Raw genomic sequence first — 27,688 nt, 5'->3', positions numbered from 1 at the left:
GTTCTGCTTGTTTCAGGCCTGAGGGGATATTTTTTTGGTAGTAACTTGTAGATTTATATAGTTCCAGTTACAGGTAGGTAGCCGTGTTGGTCTGCCATAGTCAAAATAAAAAAATTCCTTGCAGTAGCACCTTAGAGACCAACTAAGTTTGTTCTTGGTATAAGTGTGCATGCACACGAAAGCTCATACCAAGAACAAACTTAGTTGGTCTCTAAGGTGCTACTGGAAGGAATTTTTTATTGTAGATTTCTGTGACAATTCCTTGCGAGTTGATAGCTAGGTTTTGATGGAGAGCAAGGAAATGCTTTCTTTTGGAAGTCACCTTTTTTGATTTTCCATCGTTGCAGTTTGGTACTGTTTGCTGGCACTGTACAAGTGTTGGTGGAGGGGCAGTTATTGGGTTGTTTTTGATTAGGTATTTAGTGGTTTTATATTCTGATTTTATCTTGTGAACTGCCCTGAGACCCGAGGGTATAGGGCAATATACAAATTTAATAAATAATAATAATGATAAATGTTTCTTTACTGTGGATCAATGGATTTTTAAACAGGAGACAGATTATTTTATCTATTATCACATTTATATCTCACTGCTCATAGCTGCATATATACAGTAACTGTCCTCCTCCTCATCTTTCACAGAAGCCCAAACACATAGGCTGTGACTGGCAGAATTAATTTTATGTTGGAATGGGCACTTGAACCCAGGCCTTCGCCTGACAAGCCACCACACAGTAGCTGAGGTTGGCTTGTTTTCTTTTGCTAACTGTTTGCCTCTCATTCGAAAATAAGCTGGTCCAGTTGAACTTACTGAATAACCTGGATGCTTGTCAGAATATTGGTGCTCATTTGTTTTTACTTTACAACATTTCTGAGTCATGCTGTATTGATCATACTTCGTGTGCCGATTCTCACATGACGCAAAAGGTTATGCAGGAAACAAGGTTACACATAAAAGAACTCTCTTTAGGTTTTAGAGCGATGCATGCCAAGTCCACACGGCCCACTGTACAACATACTCACACAAATCAGAAATAACTAAATACTGTAGAGGCTTTCATGGTTGTGCCCTCCCGTCCCGTTTCCTCCCTGCCCCGCCAAAAAACCACATCAGGATCTTGAGAAGAGTGGTGTATAGTTTGTTTTATAGATAATCCTGATCAGAGGGGATAAAAGAGGAGCTGCAATTCCAGCCATTCTTATATTTCATAGTGTTTCACCACAGGTGTTTCGCTGGGATCCCCCCCTTGTTCCACATGCAGGTTGCCATAGGGAAATTGCTTTGGGCCCTGTGGAGAACAGGAGAGAGCGAGAATTAACTCATCATACTACATGTTTATAGAGTACAGAACCTCACACCAAGAGGCCCAAGTGAGCTCTTTCAAAGTCACAAAATACCTGCCAACCCACATGTTGAATCTGACTATGCCCCCACTTTTCATTGCTCACAAGGCCACTTCTCACTTAAGACAGATGATTCATCACCTGCCGAATGATCTATTGTGAGCAGTAAGAACCCCATCCTTGCAGACAAAGTTCAGGGTTCAAGGATAGGGTGTCCCCCCCCCAGGTCCACCGTTTCTTTATGGGGATCCACCCAGGGCTGCAACTCTGACTTTGCTACAGCAGATTACATTCCAGCCACATGCTGGAATACACCTGTGAGTATAGGACGATATACAAATTTAATAAATAATAATAATAATAATAATTAAACTAAGAGGTTTACACCCCACTCTTCTATGCAGGCAAGCCAGAGGCACGATCACAATTCAATGACACATTCCAGCTGGGCAACAGAAAGTGTGGCTTGGAGAGCGGGGCATGGCCTAGGGAGAGTCCTGAGGAGCACAGATGACTCCCTAGCCTGAGGTTCCCCAAATGTTTTAACAAAAGACAAAGTTGTCGTCGTCCCGTCCCCCCCCCCCCGGATTATATGGGGCACTGGAGTCTAGGTTTGAGCTCTAGAGGGCTCTCACAGCCAGATATTCAAGACCTTCTCTTAAAGGCTGATTTGTAACTCACCACAGGCTGGTAGGATGGAAATATCTCGCCAAGAAGAAACATGAAGCCCATGAAGCCAATGAAGCCGAAGAGGTACTTAAACATTGTGTTCCGGGGCACGAGAGTGGGAGTTGTGTCAACCCGGTTCCGAATGAACATATCAAAATCCCAATGCAGCTGGTGAATACAAAGGGGGAGGTGTGGTTACATATGGGCAACGCCACCTGTGAGTTATATTGGGGTTATTATGGAGATGAGAGAGGGCTTCACATACATTTACTGCTAATACTATGAACCAGTGGTTGTCTATGGAGAAGCTTAGACATGAACTATTCACATCGCAGGCATAAATCTTCCCCTTGAACTGATGTGACAAGCAAACAAAGTTAGTTGTGAAGACCCAGTAAAAAAAAACAGGATTGGGGGGGACACCCAGTTCCCTCGCATGCTCCCCTTCCAGACTTGCTTTGCTTCTCCCACAAAAAAATAAAAAACAGATTTTTTTCCTGCAAATAAGGGAATCTGCTGTGATGAGACATCATCCCATGATGACTTTTCCTATCTTGTATCTTAATATACTCTCGTCTGTGATCTTCACTCCTCCAACTCTGTTGCCCTGATCTGCTTAGAGATCTCCTGCTCCCGGAAACAGAGCCATCCATTCATCCTTGATGCTGTTTACGTCATAGAATCACAGAGCTGGAAGGGACCCAATGATCATCTAGTCCAACCCCCTGCAATGCAGGAAGTCTGGATGATGTTTAGGTGACAACATCCCCCTAAATGCATGCACCTTCTCTTTTTAGTCTTCAAGCCACTGATAAAGATCTCTGCCCTCCCTTGTTAGATCTGTGTTTCTATGTGAAAACACATCCTATGCACCTATAACTTCAGTTGCTCCTGCTTAGCCCTTATTACCCGCACATTTCCGCCCCTTCCCTATCTATGTTTAGACTATGTTCTTAGGAAAAGGACCTGCTTAGTTTGTGTTACATTGCAAAGCACCACCAGTACTGATGACACTGTGTGACTCCATACACTGCAATCAAAAAGCAAAACATCTGCAAGGTCAGGATCTATTTTTAAAACACATACAATTATCATTTTCATACTGAAACTTGGGATTCTAAAATGTCAATGTGTGTACAGTTAAGTAAATTCAAGAACAGGAAGATCTTTTGAGCTTGGAAGCATCAGAATGTGACTCAGTAAAAAGTCTCAACTCGGTGATACTCTCCCTAACCCAGACAAATATGGACTGCAAACTGAAGTCACAGAAATGCAACACAAAAAACTATCATCCTTACTGTCTCGCCGTAGTTACGCCTTAACTCAGGATGGTCCCACTGATAATAAGGATCTCTCTCATGTTGGGATCGGTCAGGAAGCTTGGGATAGTCACCATAACTATGAAAAGTATATAAGGAAGTCACCATAAATCCATTGCACTAGACAAACAGAAAAATGCTTACAAGAACAATAATACAAGAGCAGAAGAGAAAGCAGGTAAAGCATCCTATAAAGATCTGAGTACTCTAAGTTTATGCATTATAAAAATACTCAGTCATTTCATCCTGTAAAAAGCAATTTGCCTGTGTTTTACCATTTCCCAGTTTTCCTAGTTTGCAGGTTCCACAGGATATAATGTGATATGCCACTAAGTCATGGAAACAAAACCCATTCAGAGTTGTGTATTATATATATATATATATATATATATATATATATATATATATATATCTCGCAGGGTTAGAAAAGATCCAAATTCCAATCTGAAGGAGGGGAGGGAGAGGGAGGTAGACTGAAGTTTATGTCACAGTGGCAACTAGTGCCACTTTAATCTTATTACAAATGTGAGCTAAGGGAGAATGAACTGGCTCCATGAATCAGGCCAATGTTTCTCCAATTATGAGTCTTGAACAGCTCCATACTACAGAAGGACTACATTAACATGGAATTGTTTGCTTACATTTAAATTTTTTAGACTTAATGTTGTTGTATTTCAGCAGTCACCAACCCGATCCCCTGGGTATCTATGGAGTCTGTTAAAAAGGTCTCTGTAAATATTGCCCTCCAAATCAGCAATGCATGAGGGTCTATTTGCTCTTCCCGTTCAGTACCTGTTCGTATTGGCTCAGCATCTCTTACAGTGAACAGGTCCCCTTAAACATGCCCACATTTCATTGGATGCCATGAATGGACATCAACCCTCTCTTCTGTTCTGAACACAGAAGACGTGCAAAGAACTGCTCTCTGTGAGTGAATGCAGAGGTGGCTGATGATGTACCAGTAGGTACCTTTTTCTGTTGATGGAAGGGGGCATGCTCACGTCATTTTGCGTTCCTGTCTCTTTCTAGATATGGCAAACATTTGGTGTTCTGTCACCCGCACCCCCAGAGCAACCATTTTGCAACTGGCACCCCCGGATTTGCTCAAAATTACCCAATATATAGATTGGCCCAAACCGGTTGAGGACCCCTGTTGCATTTGGATACCTGCCTTCAATTCAAATCTAAGCTCCCCTATCAGTTATGGATTCCTCACAGTGTAGACTGTAATTCTAAAGGACTAGTTTACAGAACATTATTTTGGCTACTACTCACATTCCCAAGTGGGTTTGGATAAGGTAGGGATTTCCCCCATTTTAAAATCCTGAGGCACTGTCCTGACCTCATGTTGTTAATGCAGGTTCATTTCCCTAGCTTTCATTACGCCCTGGTAAAAATTGGACCAATAACCCAAGTCACTGAGTTGGTATGAAGATAAACAAATATCTCAATGTGGCTCACACTGAGAGAGACAATATTGACCTGAATATGTGCTTAAAATTGTCCCTTCCTTTGTGGTTGGCCTTGCAAAGTCCAGGGGGTTCCCAAGATGGTGTGGTTGGATCCCCACTGACTGAACTTTATGAAAACCATCTATTAAAACCATCAAGACGCATGAATATTATGTTTATTTTACCCAAGTATCTGCAAACGACACCAGGAGAGGCGTATGTTTTTCACAATCCCAGCTCCCCACATCACCCAATCTTTGAGCCTTCAAGTATACCTCACCCCATGCCATCATCTGGATAAGGTTCATAGTCCTCCAGTCTCATGTTGTACTTTTTTGCCGCAGCTGCCCGTTCCTCCGGAGTTTTGGGGTAAGGCCCAGGCAGCAAGACTTTTGGCGTGTCCGAAGCTAGAGGAAGAAATGCAAGTTAAGCCCAAGGCTACAGGGGCAAATAGCAGCTTACAGAGAAGAATGTGACTCCCCACCTGAGAAGGTGACCCCCCTCACCTGTGGAGAAGTGACCCCAACTTTTTAAAAATTATTATTTATTTTATTGTGACCCCCCCCCCAGCTGAAGGGATGTTGACCCCCCCCCAACCCGCCCACCTGAGGGGAATATGACCCCCCACCTGAGGTGAACCCCGCACCTGTGGAGAAGCGACCTTCCCAATCTGGTAGTCATTGAACCTTGCAGGAAGGTGACCCCTCCATTTGAGAAAGTGGCCCCCGCACCTGAGGGGAAGGTGACACCCCCCACCTGTGGTGAAGGTATGTTGACCCCCCGCAACCTGCCCGCCTGAGGGGAAGGTGACCTCCCCAACCTCCCCCCGACCCTCTCCCCTTTGCACCACCCCATGGGAAGTGGCGGCGGCGGCGGCGGCAGCAACTCACGGACCGGCACGGGCGCCGCTCGGAGCCGCCGCCTTCCACGCCAGCGGCCGCAGGAGCTGGAGAGGCCGCAGCCGGACAGCGGCGCCGCCGAACGCCATGACGGCCCTTCAAGCGCCGAAGGGAACTCTGGCCTTTGACGGCGGAAAGGGGCGGAGCTAAGGAGGAGCGGGGCGAGGCGCGTTCCGTCACGCAGATCATAGACGCATTAAATGCCTTCCATCTAACTCAGCCTTGGTTCCCCGGATGTCTTTTGGACTACAGCTCCCATCATCCCCCGGCCTTGCGTCGCAGGATCTAAGCCCCGCGCTTCCTTTTGACGCCATTCCTCCGCGTGCGCACGCGCGCGAATACGCGCCGCAGTCGCCGGGCAGAGGCTGGAAACAATGGGTCGATTTACAGCGAACGCGCGACTAAGGGCTTGTTGCTCCGCTGGTTGCTTCTCTGTCCTCTTGCCCCCAAGCCTTCGTGCTCTCTCTCAGCTGAAAGTGAAACGTTTAATTTAATTGTCGGGTTTTAATTGCAGTGGGAAACAAATCCCGAGTGCTTACGGCCACATTAAAAGCAAAACAACAACGGAGAATAACGTCGAATTTGGTCCATTCCACAACATCACAAATAAAAGTCCGTTTTAGCTGATGTTCCAGTATTGCAAGGGGGTTGGACTAGATGGCCCTTGGGGTTGGACTAGATGGCCCTTAGGGCCCTTTCCAGCTCTACAGTTCTGTGATTTTCTTGTTTAAACAAACCTCATGGCTGTTTCGTTGCTATTTATTCTATAGCATGGCTCCTGCGGAGCCTGAGCTTGTCTACTCGAGAGTAAATCCTATTGAATTCCATGCGGCTTACTCCCAGGTAAGCTCACAGCCCCTTTTGATAAAGGGTGGGTATATAAATTGAAATAAAAATAATAATATGCAATAACTGGCTACATAGTCAGAATCATGGGGGGATGCGCAGGCAGGGTGGGAGGAGATGGGGGAAGTATTTTATGGTGGTCTGCTGAGTTCAACATGAGTGTTAACATAAACACCAGCAGGGTAAAATTACACTGTTTTGCTGACTAGGCTGTACTCCCATGACACATCTCTGATGCCACCTATCGCTGCACATGGTTGAGGTTGCTCTGGTAGCGGGGTTGCAAAGTTAAGTCATAATATTCCTGATAATGTGCCAATGTATAGTTCCCAGCAGCAGCAGCATGTCTTCCAGGTCTGCTTGCAAAAGGGGAGGGTTCTGTAAATAAGAAAAAAGGCAGCAAAAACAGAAAGAGCAAGCAAGCGACACATTCGTGTTGAGAATAAACAGCAGTTAGATGTAGGTATACCTGGTTTATCACTGTCTTCATTAAATTAGTATGTTTATAACTAATGTTGTCATTAGAGCAAATGGGTTTAATGATAAATAATCTGGAATGGGTTTTGATCTGCAGAGGTTTATAATAGAGATCGTTACAGAGACATTCCCCATTATGTCTGATGTGAATAACGGGAGAAAAAATGAGAACCAGTACGCCAGAGTTTATGTAATGAAGTAAAATGTAGGCTTCATTAATGTTAATATTGATCTTATGCAAGATAATGCATCAGTCATGCTAATATTATATATATATCTGAAAGTAAGCATGCTGTTTCAGCTGTTTATATTTTCACAGCTCTACCAGGACAAGACAATTAGATTTGGATATTAACTTTAATAATATTGATACCATTCCAAAAAAGGCAATTTGCATAATGAGGTGAGATGCAAAATTGATCTTATTTGGAATTGATCCCTCCATCCCATAAAACCCTGCCCTGTAAATTCTCATTAACTTTTGCTAGGATTTGCCACATGGAGAGAAAGATCACATCAATGGCCATTTCAACTTTTAAAGTCAATATTATTATAACCATGGCTGAGTAAGTCAAATATATTTTAGCAAGGGGTGGGCAGAAATAAAGAGGTGGCACAAGCCAGAAAGGAAGGCCTGTTGCTTGCCGCAAGAAGGGAAAGCACATAAAATACGCAACACAAATATCGAGCTTCATGTTCTCATAAGATACCTTGAACCTGGCTTGACAAGGCTGTGTGACAGAGGGAGCTCCCAGAGTGGACCTCACAGCCACCTTACTCCCCCCTGGTCCTTCTTACCGCCCTGCCAAGGTTTAACTCAAGGTGTTGTCTAAACTGGGACTTGTGGCCAAGAGCTCTCTTCACGAACCACGAGGTGCAGCCAATGTTTGTTGAAATGTGGACCAACCCACTGCAAGAAGGGCTTTCAATATACTTTGCTGCCTCAAGTTGACAGGCTTGGCATAGCTTAATGCAGAAGAAACGTGTCTCCAGATATTGCATGGAACCTTTTTGGGAGAGGAAGTTCCCTCTTCAGAGAGAAAGACTCACTCTCCAGCCAAACCAGACTGTGGAGCTCTGTGAGCTATGGTGGACTATGACAGCCATTTGCAGACCATATTCCCTGATGAATCCCCTGGCAGGAGAGTATCTCTGAGCCCCTGCTCAGATGCAAGTTTCTCCACTTTTTCAAAGCTGCAGTCTCATGTTGGCTGACCTGGGAGCAGCCTCCATGGAACTGCCTCAGGGAATGTTTCAAAGTCTTCACCATCTACTTTGAAACCCAGTGGGAGGAGAGGATGCAGCTGCTGTACCAACCTGGCAATCTTCCTGCAGTGGAGAGACTTATCTTTGGCCAAACTAAATAAGGCGTGAGAGAAAAGCAGCTTAGGTGGTTCAGAGTGGGCAGACCACAAGAAGAATTAAGCTTAGGCTGGTGTCTCAACAATGACCTTAAGATTAGTGCATGGAGTTACACCTTGGCTGCAGTAACGTGTCCTCTGGACACGTTACTGCAGCCAAACCTTAAGAGTGGAATGCTGTGGAGCATATGTTGTATGGGGCAGCCTTGGAGGACTCTTTGGAAACTTCAACTAGTGTGCAATGCAGCTGATCGACTGCTGATCGGCTCAGGGCAAACATATTGTTATAATTTGGGGAGGACCCAACCTAAACCCTAGAAATTCATAAATGGTAGGATTTCGATTAATCAAGATATAGATGAAAGTACAAGCTGCAGAGTGGGACGCGGGTGGTGCTGTAGTCTAGACCACTGAGCCTAGGGCTTGCCAATCGGAAGGCCAGCGGTCCCAATCCCTGTGATGGGGTGAGCTCCTGCCCACCTAGCAGTTCGAAAGCATGTCAAAGTGCAAGTAGTTAAATGGGTACTTCTCCGGTGGGAAGGTAAACAGCATTTCTGTGCACTGCTCCGGTTCGCCAGCTCCCTGGCCACATGACCCGGAAGCTGTACGCCGGCTCCCTCGGCCAGTAAAGCGAGATGAGTGCCGCAACCCCAGAGTCATCCGCGACTGGACCTAATGGTCAGGGGTCCCTTTACCTTTACCTTACAAGCTGCAGAACTGTGTGAGACAATGAATCCCTGGGCTGGCTTATGCAAACCAGCCTGGCTGGCTTATGGAAGAGCAAATCTGTTAACATGACAAAAGTGGGTTGATGGGCCATCTGAGAGGAATCTTTTGGCCTGGAAAGACCTATGGGGTGGGTGTTTGAAGGGACAGGAAAAAAGAATTTGTAGCAAGGTGTTCTGGGAAAAAGGAGGAAGAAAGAAAGAAAGAAAGAAAGAGTGGGATACATCTTGGGCAGGCTGGCTGAAGGCTGGCTGGGAGATATGCCTTGCACTCCATGGCTGCACTGCTGTTGGGTACAAGCCCCACAATGACCATGCTGTAAGATCTGGACTCCTTCCATGCAGACCGAAGGTCCTTTTATTAAAGTTACGACAGTCCCTGCCGCGTCTCAGTTCTCCAAAGAAACACAGGCCCTGCATGAGTGCCTGGAACCCCATAGACCAGGCATAGGCAAATGCGGCCCTCCAGATGTTTTGGGACTACAACTCCCATCATCCCTAGCTAACAGGGCCAGTGACAGGGATGATGGGAGTTGTAGTTCCAAAACATCTGGAGGGCTGAGTTTGCCTATGCCTGCCATAGACTCTCGCTACCACTCGGCAGACAGAGGGGGAGGCACACAACTTTTGTAACAATAACATACAGCTCCAATTCTGTTGCAGCAACACTGGTTGCCCATATGTTTCCAAGCCCAATTAAAAGTGCTCCTTTTGACCTATACAGCTCTTTGCAGCTGAGGACCACAATAGCTTCTGGAAGCTCTCTCCCAATATGAACCCTTACACTTATGGACAATGTATCACAGTAGGTGTTACTTTTTGAACATCCTGTACAGTGGTACCTGGGTTTACGAACTTAATCCATTCTGGAAGTCCGTTCTTAAACCAAAACTGTTCTTAAACCGAGGCATGCTTTCCCTAACGAGGTCTCCCGCCGCCGGTGTCCTTCCACCGTTCAGATTCCGTTCTTAGACCGAGGTAAAGTTCTCAAACCAAGACACTATTTCCGGTTTTACGGAGTTTGTAAACCAAATCGTTCTTAAACCGAACTGTTCTTAAACTGAGATACCACTGTATATCACATTCCCCAACCATCCAAATACAGAGCGATTCCCAGCCACCTCCACAAGCCTAAAAACAGTCTAAAAGTTTTTGAGGGGGGAACGCCCCCCCCAAATCTCATTATCAACACACGTTTACACAATGCCAGCCCTACTTAGAGAAGACCTGCTTAAGTTAACAGACCTGGCTAACTCCAGTTAGTTAATTTCAATAGGCTTATTTTGAGTAGAACTTAATTGACTAAAACTCAAGAGTGTACAGCGTAGGATCGCTGGTTAACGTTATGGTTTTATTCTCTTTGTAAAGGTTTTCTTTTTAAAAACAACAACAAAGTGGTGTATCTTTTTTATGAAATACAGGAAAAATAGAATAGACAGCCATCTTAGTTGCAAATAATTTGCTATGCATGCCAAGAGCAGATTTCTTTCTTTCTCTCTCTCTCTCTCTCTCTCTCTCTCTCTTATACCCCACCTTAATTATTTTACTTGATTTATGCTGCATTTGTGATGTTCCGTTCCGTTCCATTTCATTACGTTGCTGTTATCTGCTTTGGGATGTGTTCGAAAGGAGAGCGGCACGGAAACAGAGCAAATCAAGCCAGATCGGAAAGCCAAATCTTTAGCTGCCTCCCTGCCCTCTTGTTCCAGAGGCAGATATTCACTCACACCATCTGCCCTGTCTCAGGTAGGAAGCCGTGTTGGTCTGCCATAGTCAGTCTGTCTGTCTGTCTGTCTGTCTGTCTAAATCAATCAATCAATCAATCCTTCCAGTAGCACCTTAGAGACCAACTAAGTTTGTTCTTGGTATGAGCTATCCTGTGCATGCAGGATGCGTGCATGTGCCTCTTGCCTCAGGCACCAAAAACTGCCTGCGCAGGCCCTGCTGCTTACCAAAGGTGCTCCAACCTGGCAGCTGATGGCTCAGGGCCTCGTGGAAGGGGCGGCGCGTTTTCCTCCACCGCCCGCCAGGGGTCGCCGCTGCGTTCGGGCCGGACCGGAAGTCTTCCCCTCTCCCCGCGGACGACGACGCCGGCAACAACAACAACATCAACAACAGGCACGTCCTGGCGTACCCGGATGTTGCTCGCCCGCCGTTTCCGCCTGAGGGAGCGAGCGAGGCGCCGCAGCCGAGAGTCCCACGGCTGCCCATCGTCGCGAGGTGGGCGATGGCGGAGGCCTCCGCGTCCTGCTCCTCCTCCTCCCCGGCGGCGGCGGCCTCTGCTGCTGAGGAGAACGGGGGCCCTTCTCTGCCCCCCCTTCCTCCCATGGGCCCCGAAGGCGGCGGCGGCGAGGAAGAGGAGGAGGAGCGGGAGGTCGGGGGCCGCCCCAACCGAGGCTGGAGCGAAGCCCAGTTCCGGCGCTACGGCTTCGCCACGCGGCCCATCCCCAGGCTCCGCCACGGGGACCCCAGAGCCGAGGAGCTCATCGAGAACGAGGTGAGGGGGTTGGGCTCCTTCACGTACACAAAACACACGCCCCCCCCCCCTCGGAGGAAGGTCCCCTGTGCTGAAACCCCGGGGGGGAGGGGTAGGATGTGGGGGTTTTACAAACGCCCTGGCCCCGTCTCCTCCGGTTTGCCCCCAGCCTTGGCTAGGGTGCCTCCAGCATTATTACTATTATTATTATTATTATTACACACATAAATATGTATATGCATTTATACATTCCTATCTGTCTATCCATACTCCCAAATATATGTGTGTGTGTGTGTGTTATGGTTCTGGAGGAGACTCTTGAGAGTCCCATGGACTGCAAAAAGATCAAACTTATCCATCCTTAAAGAAATCAGCCCTGAGTGCTCACTGGAAGGACTGATCCTGAAGCTGAGGCTCCATTACTTTGGCCACCTCATGAGAAGAGAAGACTCCCTGGAAAAAGACCCTGATGTTGGGAAAGATGGAGGCCACAAGGAGATGGGGACGACAGAGGACGAGATGGTTGGACGGTGTTCTCAAAGCTACTAACATGAGTCTGACCAGACTGTGGGAGGCAGTGGAAGACAGGAGTGCCAGGCGTGGTCTGGTCCATGGGGTCACAATGAGTCGGAGACTAAACGACTAAACAACAACAACATATATACATATATATGCATTACAGGCCCTCTCTGTGTCTATGAGGATGGTGGGACCAAGAAGAGGGCCTTCCTCAAAGATCTCAGATCCTGGAAAGGTTCACATGATGGAGTAGGTTTGCTGGATCAGGAGGCTTCAACCTTGAAAAAATAGGGGGGAGAGTGGGGCATAGAGGGAGGTTTCCCCACCTCCTCTTTTGAACATCCCCATGGTAGGAATATTCACTTTTGACAAGCAACCTTCAAATAAAGGCATGCTGGCCCACGCATGTACAAGTTAGTGATTTGTGGCACAAAGGCTGAGGAAGGAAAAGGGTGGTTTTTATATTTGTGTTTGCAAAATATTTCTTGGTCACCTGGATCCCCTTTTTACTAATAGTTTATTCTGCAGTTGCTATATGAAAAACCTGCTGATGTTGTTCCTGTTTCAGCATTACAGTTCCTGTGCATTTATGGCTAAAAAGGATTTGCAATAGCAAGTGGCACTGCTGTGGTAAACTGGGGCATTGGGCTGAAGGCAAGGTTTTGGGTGCCTGCAAGACTAGAAGCGGCACCATAGTGGTTTGATTGCGGAATAGAAGGTGAGCAGCTTTAGGATAGGCAGAAAAAGTAGGCCCTTCTGCTGCCCGTCTTCTGTTCCCCAATTATTTATTTCCAAGGCTGGTGTATTCTCATCATTGGAGTGATAGCCACTAACTTGGGTGACTTTAAGAGGGGATTAGACAAATTCTTGGAGCATAAGGCTACTAGTAATTGGCAGTGTGCCTCTGAACATCAGCTGCTGGGTTCACAAGGGAGAGTGCCATTATAGGTGTCCCTTTAGGCCAGGCCTCCTCAACCTTGGCCCTCCAGATGTTTTTGGCCTACAACTCCATATAGTTGCGACTATATGGAGATTTCTGGGCACCAGGTTGGCACCCAGCTTCTCTATTGAGCCAGTGAAAAAACCTCTGCCTTAGACCATAGTTAATACAATTTCCATTTCCACTGTGTGTGCTTCTCCCTCTTGCATACTGGGGCAAATGAATTGTAAGGGCAAGCTACAGTCAAATAATGTCGTTGAGATCGTAGAATTGTAGCATGCCATTTGGTGCCTAGCTTATATAACACAGTTTTGAACACTATTTGAGTATCCTTATTGAAGAGTTAAACATTTTGATTCATGGCTTGAGCATTAAGCAGAAAGGTAATCCCATCACCATTCTGCTTTTTGACTTCTAGTGTTCTGCTATATTGGGCTGTCATCAGGCTGTGCTTTATGAGTGACAGCAGTGAATAGTTGCAGCTACAGGTGAAACTTGAAAAATTAGAATATTGTGGAAAAGTCCATTTATGTAAGCAATTTGTTTTCATTAGCTACTGGAGTTTAATATATGAGATAGACTCATGACATACAAAGCGAGATGTGTCAAGCCTTTATTTGTTATAATTGTGATTATTATGGCGTACAGCTGATGAAAACCCCAAAGTTGAAATTGTTAATTTGGGGTTCTCATCAGCTTTACGCCATCATCATCACAGTTATAACAAAGGCTTGACATATCTTGCTTTGCATGTCATGAGTCTCATATTATCTCATATTAGTTTCACCTTTTAAGTTGAATTACTGAAAGAAATGAACCTTTCCACGATAATCTAATTTTTCAAATTTCACCTGTACTTGGTTGTGTGTGGGTCTCTCTTTATTTCCTTCCATTGCTTATTCCTAGTTCCAAAATCAACCTGAATATTGGTGACTGAGAGTTAGATACCTCCTACCTTACCTCGGGATTTTGCATTGCTATGCCTTGTGCTTTCTTCTTTCTTTCCTAGGAGCCGGTGGTGTTGACAGATACAAATCTGGTGTTTCCTGCTCTAAAATGGGATCTGGACTATCTTCAGGAGAACATTGGGAGTGGGGACTTTTCGGTATATAGAGCAAGCACCCACAAGTTCTTGTATTACGATGAGAAGAAAATGGCAAATGTTAAGAACTTCAAGCCTAAGTCAAGCAGGGAAGAGATGAAATTCAGCGACTTCGTTGAGCAGCTCCAAGAAATAGAACAGCAGGATAGTGGAGAAAGGTAACATTGGTTAGTGGCTTGGCGGTTTGGTTCTGTCGTGAGACATGGACTGAGTTCTTCAAAGGCAGGAGTGGGAAGCTTTTTCGGTCTAAAGCCTGCATTCTCATTTAGGGGACACATGCCAGTGGTGGGTGGGGCAACTGGTGCAAGTTTTATCTCAAGTTAAGTTGTGAATCACGACTGGTGAAGGGTGTGACATAGGAAGAGTCCTGAGGGCCAGATAGAGAGGGGTGGAGGGCTTCATTTGGCCCCCAGGCCTGCGGTTCTCTACCTTTGTTCTAAGGGGCTAGACTGCATGAGATGTCATCCCTGGCTAGCTGCTTGCAGGGTTTTAAACTGAAGAAAACGGTGAGACATTCTACATCATACAACAATTCTGTCACAGTGCAGACTGATCCAAAACAGAATATATTTCTCTTTTCACACAGTCCAATCCTGTACTTCCTACCTTGAAGGGAGTTTTCCCCTTTCCTGTTCACCCCCCTTTTACCATGCACAAGCGTCTTCCTGAAGCAACAGGATCATATCTAATAGTCATTGCGCTAGTATTGCTGCTGAAAGGCATCCGTTAAGTGTGTTCCTTTGGGCAGCACTCAAGGTGATGGGGAAAAGAAATAGGATTCTGGACTTAGTGGGGGGCTGCTTCTGGTGCTCCCTCTCCTATTAAATTCATTGGAAAGTGGCTGTGCAATTAAAGCCAAGAAAAAGGCTACAATGAGGAAAGTGCTGCACAAGTTGGGAGAAGAGACCCTTTGCTTCCTTTGTCGATTGTAGTGAGCGGAATCGAGGAGTCGCTCATCATCCTGTTGTACAACTGGATGTGTGCGGTTTTTTCTTTTTGAAAAATTGTTTAGCATTTGTGTCCATCCTCCCCAATGCTCAAAGCAGCTTCCTATAAAAATAATAGAATAAAAATAATTTTAAAATGCAGTTTTGAAAATAAGAGCATCATAAACAAGGGCTTTATATGGGTTGTTTTATGGTTGGTTATATATGAGAACTCTTTACTCTTCTACTGCTATTTTAATGGAGTATTTTACTTTGTTGCAACCCATCTGGAGGACATGCACCCTAAAAGGCAGACTAGGAACCTATTATCATAATCAGTATAATCAACAGCAGTATTAACACTAGGTCACAGTCCCTAATCCACTGCTGTAGGTCTTTTGGAAGAGATAGGTTTTGCATCCTGTCTGAAAGGATACAAAGATAGGACAGCTTCTAGACTCATAGGGGAGGTCATTGCACACTCTCAAAGCAATTGCAGTAGATTGACCTCCTTCTCATCACAGATGCCCTCTTCTCACATAGACAAAAGACCACCCTATAGAACCTCAGCAGCAGCTGGGCTCAGGTGAGGAAAGGTGATCTCTGTGGATGAGAGTACCTGAAACCATGTGTTTTGTGCATCAGGGAACAGATGGTTCATCCTGCATGTGTGTACCTGCCCAATTTCTGTTGACTTGGTAGTGCTCAAGTGAATCATTTCTTTAACTCTGCAGTGGAGCTGTCCTCTGTGCGAAGTTAGCCTTCACTTATCACATTTCTATATATGTGAATGTGCTTTTGAGGCATTGGCTAAAAAGTAATGCAAAATGGCAAACGAGATCTTCCTTTTTGCAGATGTACATTTAAAATTCTCCTTTCCCCCTTGTTTTCTGCCATGTGCAGGCTTTATCTGCAGCAGACTCTGAACGACACAGTTGGGAGGAAAATCGTGGTGGATTTCCTGGGCTTCAATTGGAATTGGATTAACAGGCAACAGGCAAAGCGAGGCTGGGGTCAGCTGACATCCAACTTGTTACTGATCGGCATGGAAGGTAACAAATCTGTCTTTGACTTAAATGTGCCTAAAGGTCTTTGGACAACTCACTGCATTTTCCTTTTTTTTTGTTTTTTGTTCTTGTTTTTTTTAGGATTACCAGCATAGACAACCTCTTAGGTTCTTTTGCGCACAAACATCCAGCATCTAGCCCCTGTTATATACAAAAAATCTGATGTAGGTGATTCAGAAGTGATTCAGATTCAAAGAAGCGGTGTCAGGGATAGGGTCCATAGATGCCAGAATAGCCAACATTATGCCTCCCAGATGTTGTTGGACTCTAGGCAGCATGGCCAGCGAGCAGGGATGATGGGAGTTGCAGTCCAAACATCTCAAGGGCATCACTTTGGCTACCCCAAACATACATAATCTTTGAGAATAGGGCCTCTTGTTCACAGGTGACAGTTGAAAAGATAAACCACACTTTTCTTATTTGGTTTTGGAGATATGTATAATTCTTTCGGGGATGCGGGTGGCGCTGTGGGTTAAACCACAGAGTCTAGGGCTTGCCGATCAGAAGGTTGGCGGTTCGAATCCCCGCGACGGGGTGAGCTCCCGTTGCTCGGTCCCAGCTCCTGCCAACCTAGCAGTTCGAAAGCACATCAAAGTGCAAGTAGATGAATAGGTACCGCTCCAGTGGGAAGGTAAACAGCATTTCCATGCGCTGCTCTCGTTCACCAGAAGCGGCTGGCCACGTGACCCGGAAGCTGTATGCCGGCTCTCTCGGCCATTAACGCGAGATGAGTGCCGCAACCCCAGAGTCGGACACGACTGGACCTAATGGTCAGGGGTCCCTTTACCTTTACCTATAATTCTTTCACATGCATGCATTCTATCTGGCTGCACAAATAGGCAGCATGGCAGTCATCTGACTGCTCCAGTGAGAAGGACTTTCTGTACGCAACTAATTCTTCCTTGTCCTGTAACGTGTACTACTGTCTTGTTGCGAGGACCCAGATGATGCAAGTGCTATAAACCGATGACATACATTAGATGTGTCCTCTGTATAACTGAATACACTGTTTAGATCCCCCCAATGTATAACTTGATTTATTTTGGTGCATGACCGATGCAGATCACCCATTGTAAGGTAATGATTCCATCGTGCCTTTCAGGGTGTTCTCTCACAAGACAGCCTACACTAAAACCATTAAACAACCTCCCTTGGTTTGGATAGCTCTCTGTATGGATAACTATTATTCAGAAAACATCTAAACCACAGCCGTTAAGCTGGTTTTGAATTGGTTTGTCAGTGGCTTTCCTCACGCAATGATGGGAGCTGTTGTCTTCGGTGGGTCCTGAGAGTGTTGTTAAATTGCCCAACATGCTCTTAAAACTTTATTTTCTAATGGTTTACTTGTAATGTAGGCACACCCTCATTAGTAATACTTGTGTTTAGAGGGCCGTCTGGTTTACAGTGTCTCTATCTCTTTTTATGAAGGGAATGTTACTCCAGCACACTATGACGAGCAGCAGAATTTCTTTGCTCAGATTAAGGGATACAAGCGTTGCATCTTGTTTTCCCCCGACCAGTTTGAGTGCCTCTATCCTTATCCTGTGCACCACCCATGTGATCGGCAGAGCCAGGTAAGGCAATATCTGTGCCAAATGGCCCCTAGTTTGTAAGAGTGTGTGATATTAAATATTTGGGTGGAGTTCTGCACAGAGTAGACTGATGGAAATGAATGGACCTAACTTAGTCACATTCTTTAATTTCAGTGGGTCTGAGTTAAACTGAGCTGAATACTATCCTTTGTTCTGATCAGATGGAAGATTCTCACAGGCTTCTATGTCCTCTCTAACAATGACCAGCCTGAAGGAGGTCACAAGCAAAATGTGATCTGTATTTTCCTTCTTTTATTTGTGGTCAACGTCCTGTTCAGGCATTACTTGCTGGTGTTTAGTCTGAAAATTTAGCCCTACCCCCTTGATGTTGAAGGAAAGAGACACCAGAGGCAACAACTATGCTGCAAAGAAACCCCAGTGTGCCATCAGGTGCTTTTATGTAGGGTTTCTGTACACAAACAACCCTGGCTTTCTTTTCAAATGATCACATGCGATTCAGTGCCATGGTGAAAAGTGTGGCTGTGCTCCAGATTAAACGCAGCAACGTCCCACGTTATTGCATTTGCATCTTGCCTTTTCTCTGAGGAACTAAAGACGGTTCCTCTCCATTTTATTCTCGCAACAACTCTCTGAGGCAGGTTTTTCCGAGAGAGAGAGAGAGAGAGAGAGTGGCTGGCCCAAGGTCACACAAAGAACTTTGTGGCTGATCAGAGCTTTGGCCCAAATCCTACTCCCAACACACTAACCCCTATATCACACTGGCTCTCCAGTAAGCAGCATTCATACTGTACACTATACTATTGGATGCAATGTGAGTAGTGCATTGTCCTCTGAACATGTACACCCCACATTGACATGAGTAACCAGATTTTACAACCATATATGTAGTCTTGTCCAGGGACAACAAATTAATGGGATGGAATTCGCCTTCCACCAAGGTATCTAAACAACCTACCAAATTTCTAGGTAGCCTATCTTTTTTTTTTTACTGTAAAAGCAAGATTCTGGCTCGTGACTGGACTTCAGCCTGAACCCAACTTTCTCCATTTCTTTTGCTTACTGTCTACCTATAGTACAGACATGCAACACAGACCTCTTTTCTATCATTTACTGATGTGCACTTAGGAGACAAACCCAGTCTATTACTCAAAACAAAATAAAATAATAAAATAATTCCTTCCAGTAGCACCTTAGAGACAAACTAAGTTTGTTCTCGGTATGAGCTTTCGTGTGCATGCACACTTCTTCACGAAAGCTCATACCAAGAACAAACTTAGTTGGTCTCTAAGGTGCTACTGGAAGGATTTATTTATTTATTTATTATTTTGTTTTGACTATGGCAGACCAACATAGTTTTGACTATGGCAGACCTACCTGTGACAGGGCACATGGTGTGAGTGAGCCTCTGGAACAAGAGGGCAGGGAGGCAGCTAAAGATTTGGCTTTCCGATCTGGCTTTGTTTGCTCTATTTCCGTGCCGCTCTCCTATTGATGCCCTCCATCAAAACCTAGCTATCAACTCGCAAGGAATTGTCACAGAAATCTACAATAAAAAATTCCTTCCAGTAGCACCTTAGAGACCAACTAAGTTTGTTCTTGGTATGAGCTTTCGTGTGCATGCACACTTATACCAAGGACAAACTTAGTTGGTCTCTAAGGTGCTACTGGAAGGATTTTTATTTTATTTTATTTTATTTGTTTTGACTATGGCAGACCAACACAGCTACTACCTGTAACCAGTCTATTACTGTCTTGCTTAATACTGCGTTAACTGATTTTGCTTTGAAGAAAGCAAATTGGGTTAAATCTAGAATTTAGTCTAGCACTTGACTTTCCAGGTTAACTTTTGTGACTAGTATGCAACAGATGATTGTCTCTACCTGAGCTCGTGCAGGTTTACCTGAGGGGAATTGGGGCATGGGAAGGACCATGCTCTGGGAAACTCTCTAGAGGACCTTTGTGATTTCAGCCTGTTCAGTGACATGTTCTTTTCTCCTGTTTTGCTAGGTTGACTTCGACAATCCTGACTATGAGCGCTTTCCCAATTTCCAGAACGTAGTTGGCTATGAGACAGTGGTGGGCCCAGGCGATGTGCTTTATATCCCCATGTATTGGTAATGAGCATAGACGGAGGATTGGACAGGGTGGTGTGGGAATGGGGCAACTGCAGCAGAACCCAGGGCCCCAGATTAAGGAACGGGAACCTTGGGGTCACAAGAGCCCTGTGGCTCTTTCTCTTTTGACTCGGATGTATTGTAAGGCCTACAGGTGAAACTCGAAAAATTAGAATACCGTGGAAAGGTTAGTTTCTTTCAGTAATTCAACTTAAAAGGTGAAACTAATATATGAGATAGACTCATGACATACAAAGCGAGATATGTCAAGCCGTCATTTGTTATAACTGTGATGATGATGGCGTAAAGCTGATGAGAACCCCAAATTAACAATTTCAACTTTGGTGTTTTCATCAGCTGTATGCCACAATCATCACAATTATAACAAACAAAGGCTTGACACATCTTGCTTTGCATGCCATGAGTCTATCTCATATATTAAACTCCAGTAGCTAATGAAGACAAATTGCTTACATACATGGACTTTTCCACAATATTCTAATTTTTCGAGTTTCACCTATACACTTTTTACCTTCTCTGTGTATTCTGTCACCATTCAAAAGGGAGGGAGTGCTTCCTTTATCCTCAAGATACGGAGGATGAACAGGCTTTTGTGTTTTAAGGTGTTCTCGCTCCCAGAAGAGAGAGAAAAAAATAAAAACATCCTTGACATTTGCTAGTAGCTTGGATTTGGGTAAGTGGGTGGGTTTAGGTAAGTTGAGGCATATCCTTTTGTACTCTCACCATGGCAGTTTAATACAGGATTGAACTGTTCCAACCACTGAAAATTCATACACAACTGTGTAATATTTTAGTCCGTCTCCATTGGTTTTCTTTAAAAACAAAAACAAAAAAAAACCCCAAGTAGCTGAGGCTAATCTCATGGGGTGAGTTCTCCTTTACTGTAAGGGTAGAACAAAATAACATAATAAAAAAAATCCTTCCAGTAGCACCTTAGAGACCAACTAAGTTTGTTCTTGGTATGAGCTTTCATGTGTATCTGAAGAAGTGTGCATGCACACGAAAGCTCATACCAAGAACAAACTTAGTTGGTCTCTAAGGTGCTACTGGAAGGATTTTTTTTTTGACTATGGCAGACCAACATGGTTACCTACCTGTAACTGTAAGGGTATAGTAAGTCTGACCCAAGCCGGATGTGGATCTGTCCATGTACCAATCTCTATGAGATTTAAATGGGAAATGGCACACATCCCACAGGAAGTAAAGGTATAGGGGGAAAGGGGGAGAAAGTGCCTGCCTTCAGTTCACATAAGCCCTTTTAGCTTTGAAAGTGAACCTACCTTTGTCAGGTTGGTAAATACTGAAGGAGGGAAACATGCTTTGCTTGTATTCTGAGATAAAGTATACACTTGCAAGAGTGCACCCATTCATGGGAGCATGATCCATTTGGCAACTTAAAATAAGGACAGAAACAAACAGCAAGGGGTCATGGATAGTCATAGCATAGTTACCTGGCATGAAGTGCAAATAGGATAGAAGCCAGTGGGGTAAAAGGATAACAGAGGCTCAAGCTGAGCTGATGCTGTAGCACTGATGTTGTTAATTCTTAAATTCTCTGTGACTAGAATTGGAAATGTATACAATTGCCCTGGCCTTTCTATTATTCTATTCAGGTGGCATCACATTGAGTCTCTGCTGAACGGAGGAATTACCATCACTGTAAACTTTTGGTACAAGGTAAACATGTCTCTAGCTTTTGTTGCTGGCAGAAGAGAACTTTGTGCATGAACACAACAGAAGCATAGAGCTGCTACTTGAAATATTTGTTGTATGGTGTAATGTAGTATTGATGTTGCTACGTTATAAAATCTGTCCTCTTCGTTCTACACACCTCTGAGGGCTGCTTAAGGTTCCCTAGAGTTACATTAACTCTGCCAAACCTGGCCTGTGTTCTTAATTCCGTCTCTTAAAGAATTTGTATGGCTGCATTGATGTTGTTCAGTAAATTTGCAGACCACCCTTCATCCAAAGATCACAGAGCGGTTCACAACATAAAAATACAAAATGAGAACACAAAGTTCATAACAGAACGAAAGCAAAAGAAACCAATAACCCCCCTCCCGCAAACATATTTAAAAGGACATAGGATGCTAATCAGCCAAAAAAGGTAAAGGTAAAGGTACCCCTGACCATAAGGTCCAGTTGCGGATGACTCTGGGGTTGTGGCGCTCATCTCGCTCTATGGGCCAAGAGAGCCAGCTTTTGTCCACAGACAGCTTTCGGGTCATATGGCCAGCATGACTAAGCCGCTTCTGGCGAACCAGAGCAGCGCACGGAAACGCCAGAGGCCTAGTTAAAGAGGAACTTTTTCACCTGACACCTAAAGATATGTAATGAAGATACCAGGGGAGCGCATTCCACAAAAGGGAGCCACTGCAGAAAATGCCCCCTTGCTTTGTCACCCTCTGGAGCTATTGTGGAGGAGGCACACAAAGAAGGCCCCTGCAATGATGATCACAGGGTCAGGGTTTGTTCACATTGGGAGAGACGGTCCATAGATATTCCCTCTGTGAAGTATGTAGTTCTTTGGGTTAAAATAGTGCCTAATTGTTTGAAGGTGATGGTTCTTTTAGAGAGCCCTTTCCCAGACCGGCATTTTTGCAGTGACCTCTAGTATGACTGTGTGCCATTTGGCAGCTAATAGAATACCAACCCATCCCCTGTCCCTTACTGTTTTATTGGCCACTGTTTTTTTGTGCTTTTTGTGTGTGTGTGTGTGTGTGTGTGTGTGTGTGTGTGTTTTTCCAAGCAACATAAATTGCTACAAGCTTACGATCCTGCTGTTTCCTTTTGGTTTTTCTGCTACCTCCTAAACCAGAAACAAGAGTGAGCGCTGCAAGTTTGATGCTAGTCTCTTTGTCTAGGAATCTTTTTCCTCAATCAATTTGGAAGCTTCCTAAGTGTGTGTGTGTGTGTGTGTGAATCCTCTTTGAGAGTACGATCACATGTAAATATGTGTTTTTGTTTTTCCCAGGGTGCCCCAACTCCCAAAAGGATTGAATATCCCCTAAAGGCACATCAGAAGGTGGCAATAATGAGGAACATAGAGAAAATGCTGGGCGAGGCGCTTGGAAACCCACAAGAGGTACAGAACAAACCTGGAAACTGTTATTGGGGGCCAAGGGGGCTGAGTTGCACAGAAACCCATGAGTTCTAATTGGGCCCCGAGAGCACTAAAACAGCCTAATTCTGTCATTCGTTTGCAGTTCCTTAGATACGCAGGAAGGCTTAGCCCTGGGAGAAAAGAAGGGCTATAAATTATGCCATGTATTTATTTATGTATTTATTTTAAAATACCTCCGGAGTTCATCTACGACGATGCCAGGGTGGTATTAAAATGAAAAGGAATGCAAGCAAATCTGCTACAAAATGTGGGTTTTAATAGAGTCATACGAATTTGAGGTATCTCTGGTACTATTTGCCCAAAGCTATGTGACATCCTGGTTTAACTTTTGAGGTTCGGCGTTACGTCGTTGGCAGATTGACATCTCTCGAAACTTAAGATTACAATAAGATCTTGCACATACATCAGGAAAAGTGGCGGATTTCAAAAGTAGGCTGATTCGCCCAAGGGGCAGGGTTTCAAAGGTCCTCAGAGTTCAGTAGATGTTACTGTTAAGGAAAACCTCTGCAAACAACTGCACACTGGTGTTGCAAACAAGTGACAATTGACAGTGATCTTAAGGGCTGCTTGTTCTACTGGGGTGAGGGCTCCAAACATTAATGCTGAGTTCCAAACCTATTATCCTTTTCTGAGAATGGGTTGGAAGATAGACAAGGACAATTTGTTGTTGTTGTTTAGTTGTTTAGTCGTATCCGACTCTTCGTGACCCTATGGACCAGAGCACGCCAGGCACTCCTGTCTTCCACTGTCTCCCACAGTTTGGTCAGACTCATGTTGGTAGCTTTGAGAACACTGTCCAACCATCTTGTCCTTCTCCTTGTGCCCTCAATCTTTCCCAACACCAGAGTCTTTTCCAAAGAGTCTTCTCTTCTCATGAGGTGGCCAAAGTATTGGAGCCTCAGCTTCAGGATCTGTCCTTCCAGTGAGCACTCAGGGCTGATTACCTTCAGAATGGATAGGTTTGATCTTCTTGCAGTCCATGGGACTCTCAAGAGTCTCCTCCAGCACCAAGAGACTCTTCAGACAAGGACAATAGAGACTTTAAAAAAGACTGGAAACCATTTATGTTGTGTTTACAGAAATATTGTAAAGAAGTGGACTCGCTGGCAGGGTTAGAGCAAACATTTACAATTAGCAAAATAAATATAGAAATTAAGATGTAAAAATTGGAAAATAACAAAGCGTAAGTGGAAGTGTGAAAATAAGTATGGTATAAAAAAGTTAAGAATATAACAACATTTAAGTTAAAGATTGCAATATTAACGTAGAATAAAACAGGCAGGGCAAGTAAATAGCCAACGAACCAGAAGAGGAAGTTGAGGGAAGTCATGGGGATTTATATTCTTTTTTTTTTTTTTGCTTTTGAGACAATGTTGATTGTGATGATTATAAAATTGTAAAACTTAATAGAAATTATTTACAAAAAGAGAGAGAATGGGTTGGAAGATTCACAGTTATAGACTAGTGTTGACTTCAACGGTGTTCTGCTCTTTCCAGCTGTGCTTACAGTTTCGCATCTTGGGAAGATTTTTGGCTGCGCAAACATCATTCCATTTGGCCTTTGTCTGTAGCCAACAGTTTCTGTGTTTTTTCTCCTTTTTTGTTGTCGCTCTGAACAGGTGGGCCCCTTGTTGAATATGATGATTAAGGGGCGGTATGACTAATCCTCGGCCTCTGCAGTGGTGGATGTTGCGAGCTGCTTCACGGACAAGTGGAAGATACTAAGCGCTAGTATCGCACGCAGCAATTGAAAGACTGAGGTGCTGCTGGCACAGCTCTGCCCTGTTCTGCACCAACGTAGGGAGTGACTGGTACCATCAAACACTCCCGCTCATCCCTCTTTCAACTTCACTTAACCTTCCAGAAGATCCCGTGCTTTACGAAGTAGGAACCTAGCTGCCAAGGACTCGTGTGTCTGCGACCTGCCAGTATACAGAGATTGGCGCCTGGTACTTGCCTGTCACCCGTCACATTGCAAAATATGTTTTTTGGGAGGAGGGAGCAGAGTTTAGACTGGCTTTGGTTCATCACGCCAGCTGAATTGTATGATGTTGCATGAGGGATGGACGCAGTAAGTCTCAAAGTCTTGAGAGTCTCCCGAAGCGGGAGAGAACCTTTGGCCATGTAACACTCCACTGTCTGCTTATTTCGCCTGGGAAGTGAAAGCAATTGCATGCTGGCATCTGCATAGTTGCCTGTGTGTGAGAAGCAGCTAGACAAGCCATTTAGACCTTCCCTCTGCACCTTGGCGTTAGAAATCTCCCCATCATCCCTTCTCTGAGGTTTAGCTTCCATGTTTGTCAAAGGACGCCTTCTCTCCGATAGCACAAATTTCTAATGTAAAGCAAAATTATGGTTACAAGTGCACAGAGGGGGCAGGTAGGGATGGAGACCATAAAGTCTTCGGAGTCCGCTGTGCCAAATTAACATCGAAAACAGCGTTTTGGAGGGCCGGACCTCTTAATTCTGCTGGGAGTCCAGGCTGAAATCCCCATACACACAGATTCCCTTTGCTACACTCCGGGCGGCTTTTCCACAATGAGCACCAGTGCCGTTTGTCAGTAAAAACACCTTTGTGTTGTGTTTCTCTTTCCATACATGGAAATGTTAATTTCACTCCATCCTCGGCCTTCTGCATACTAGATTATAATGGATAAATAGGTGGAGAAGGGGAACAGCAAAGTTACAGTAATGCTTTCTTGCAGTGACTTTTTGGACAGACTTCCATGTATGGTGGAAGCCTCTTATTTTCCATTCTGTTCCACTTTTCCCTTCCTGGAAGGAAATGTGGGTGTTTCTGGCTGTGTTTCATCAAGATGAGAGTGCTGAGTTAAGATCCCAGCTTTGTTCCTTTGCCACAGAGGTGCTTTTCTGTGAAAAGGAGAGTTTTGAGAAGACCTTGCTGCAAAAGCTTTGCTTGTCCCAGCAGCAGAGAGGTCATGGCCAGCTTGCTGGGACAACACCTGAGCATGACTGCTCCTTTTCTGGGGCAGAACACACTCTTATCCTTTTATTGTACAGATCACACTCCTAATCTTTTACTGTGAATTCAGAATGCAGTAGCCGAAGATTCTGGAGAAAGCCGGGTAGTGGTTCAGATTCCACTGGGCAGGTCAGACTCTTTAATGAGGGAGCAATGGAGCTTTTGTCATAAGCCAAACATACCGTTTGATTTAGCTCTGCGAGCCACAGTGGTATGCCAGAGTTCTTGCCATAGATAATAGATCGGGAAGGGGGATGGAATGGCTTCTGAAGAGCAAGATTGGACTTGCCAAATGGTAGTACTAATAAAAACATTCTGCCTTTGCCTGAGGGCAAAAGCAATTCTTGTGCTTCATGGAAAGTGCCCCGGATGTGCAGCAGTATTGGCCAGAGTGCCAACAGAGACTGGAGCAATTTGTGGAATTTTGCTGTTGCATAGAGCCCATGCGGAAAGGGGCCCCACACCTCGCTTGGAAGGAAGAGGACGGGACTTAAACACAACCTTCGGATCTCTCATTTCTTTTTGCCAAAGGTAACTTTTGAAAGTTTTTTAATGGTTGGTTTTTTGGTTTTTTTTAAAAGAAGAAGAAAAAAATCATTGCGCCTGACCGGTGCAAGAACTCAGTTTACAATGCACTGATGGACTGATTAAGTTACTGTCTTCTCTTGTGTTTTTTTGTGTGTTTTTTTAAATCCTATGCTTTTGATGCCCTGCTGTGGTATTGGGGAAAGCTGTGTGTGTGTGTGTGTGTTTTCTGTGATGATGTGTGAGGACATGTGGGAAAGGCGTAATGCATTCTGAAGCGTAGTTCTTAAAATAAAACTGTTAAAAAAGAGAAAGATGGTGTTTCCTTTGTTATACCCAACAAATGGCCCTCTCTATCAGAGAACGCGTTCAGGACTGCGGTAATGGATATCCCTTTGAGGGCTGCGGCATAGGCTCGCTGGGTAGTGCTCAGACTCTAGATGCTGTTGCTAGAACCTTGTGTTTGTAGATCTCTGGAACTACAATTTTAGCCTTCACAGCCCTTCCAAAGGAGGTTCATTGCCTGTGGCCTCCTGGAGTGTATGTACAAAGACACCCACCTACCCCTGTCTTGGCAATGTATCTAGACCAGTGTTTCTTAAACTTGGGTCTCCAGCTGTTTTGGGACTACAACTCCCATCATCCCCAGCTAGCAGGAGCAGTGGTCAGGGTTGCTGGGAGTTGCAGTCCAAAAACAGCAGGAGACCCAAGTTTGGGAAACCCCAGTCTAGACATTGAAGAGTTTGGATTTGACATCCCGCTTTATCACTACCCGAAGGAGTCTCAAAGCGGCTCACATTCTCCTTTCCCTTCCTCCCCCACAACAAACACTCTGTGAGGTGAGTGGGGCTGAGAGACTTCAGAGAAGTGTGACTAGCCCAAGGTCACCCAGCAGCTGCATGTGGAGGAGCGGAGACGCGAACCCGGTTCACCAGATTACGAGTCTACCGCTCTTAACCACTACACCACACTGGCTCTTCGCTGGTTATCAGCCCAGCTCAATAGCGCATTGGCTCTAGAGCAACAGCTTATAGGGAGGGGGCAGTATCCCTTTAACAGCAAGTCTTGCCACATGGTGGGTATGTTTGCCTTGGTGCTTCCTTCATATCTCCCTTGTTGGCCCACCTATGCAATGCAAGGGCCTTTGCTCGGTTGTGGTTGGGAGGGAGCTTGTCGCACAGAGGCCCGACTTTCCTTCCCCGACATCCCAGAAGATTCTGTTCATCATCTCTGCCAGTAAGAAGGCT

General features: G+C 44.9%; 2 protein-coding genes across 2 annotated transcripts; one reads left to right on the top strand and one right to left on the bottom strand.

Moving 5' to 3' along the window:
• Positions 1 to 1,123: 1,123 nt before the first annotated feature.
• NDUFB8 (NADH:ubiquinone oxidoreductase subunit B8) lies at positions 1,124 to 5,810 on the bottom strand. The gene is made up of 5 exons (XM_033148665.1): positions 5,678 to 5,810; positions 5,064 to 5,190; positions 3,312 to 3,411; positions 2,026 to 2,181; positions 1,124 to 1,289 (listed from the first exon to the last, which is right to left on the bottom strand). The coding sequence occupies exons 1-5, from the start codon at positions 5,769 to 5,771 to the stop codon at positions 1,200 to 1,202; spliced, it is 567 nt and encodes a 188-aa protein (XP_033004556.1). The 5' UTR covers positions 5,772 to 5,810; the 3' UTR covers positions 1,124 to 1,199.
• Positions 5,811 to 11,126: 5,316 nt separating this feature from the next.
• HIF1AN (hypoxia inducible factor 1 subunit alpha inhibitor) lies at positions 11,127 to 26,482 on the top strand. The gene is made up of 8 exons (XM_033148664.1): positions 11,127 to 11,588; positions 14,036 to 14,286; positions 15,958 to 16,106; positions 17,550 to 17,695; positions 19,682 to 19,788; positions 21,423 to 21,486; positions 22,784 to 22,894; positions 24,553 to 26,482. The coding sequence occupies exons 1-8, from the start codon at positions 11,319 to 11,321 to the stop codon at positions 24,595 to 24,597; spliced, it is 1,143 nt and encodes a 380-aa protein (XP_033004555.1). The 5' UTR covers positions 11,127 to 11,318; the 3' UTR covers positions 24,598 to 26,482.
• Positions 26,483 to 27,688: the final 1,206 nt, after the last annotated feature.

The sequence above is a fragment of the Lacerta agilis genome, chromosome 5, assembly GCF_009819535.1.
Source record: "Lacerta agilis isolate rLacAgi1 chromosome 5, rLacAgi1.pri, whole genome shotgun sequence".
Taxonomy (NCBI): domain Eukaryota; kingdom Metazoa; phylum Chordata; class Lepidosauria; order Squamata; family Lacertidae; genus Lacerta; species Lacerta agilis.
Note: the sequence above shows the minus strand (reverse complement) of the source record. Positions and strands in the feature narration are given on the sequence as shown.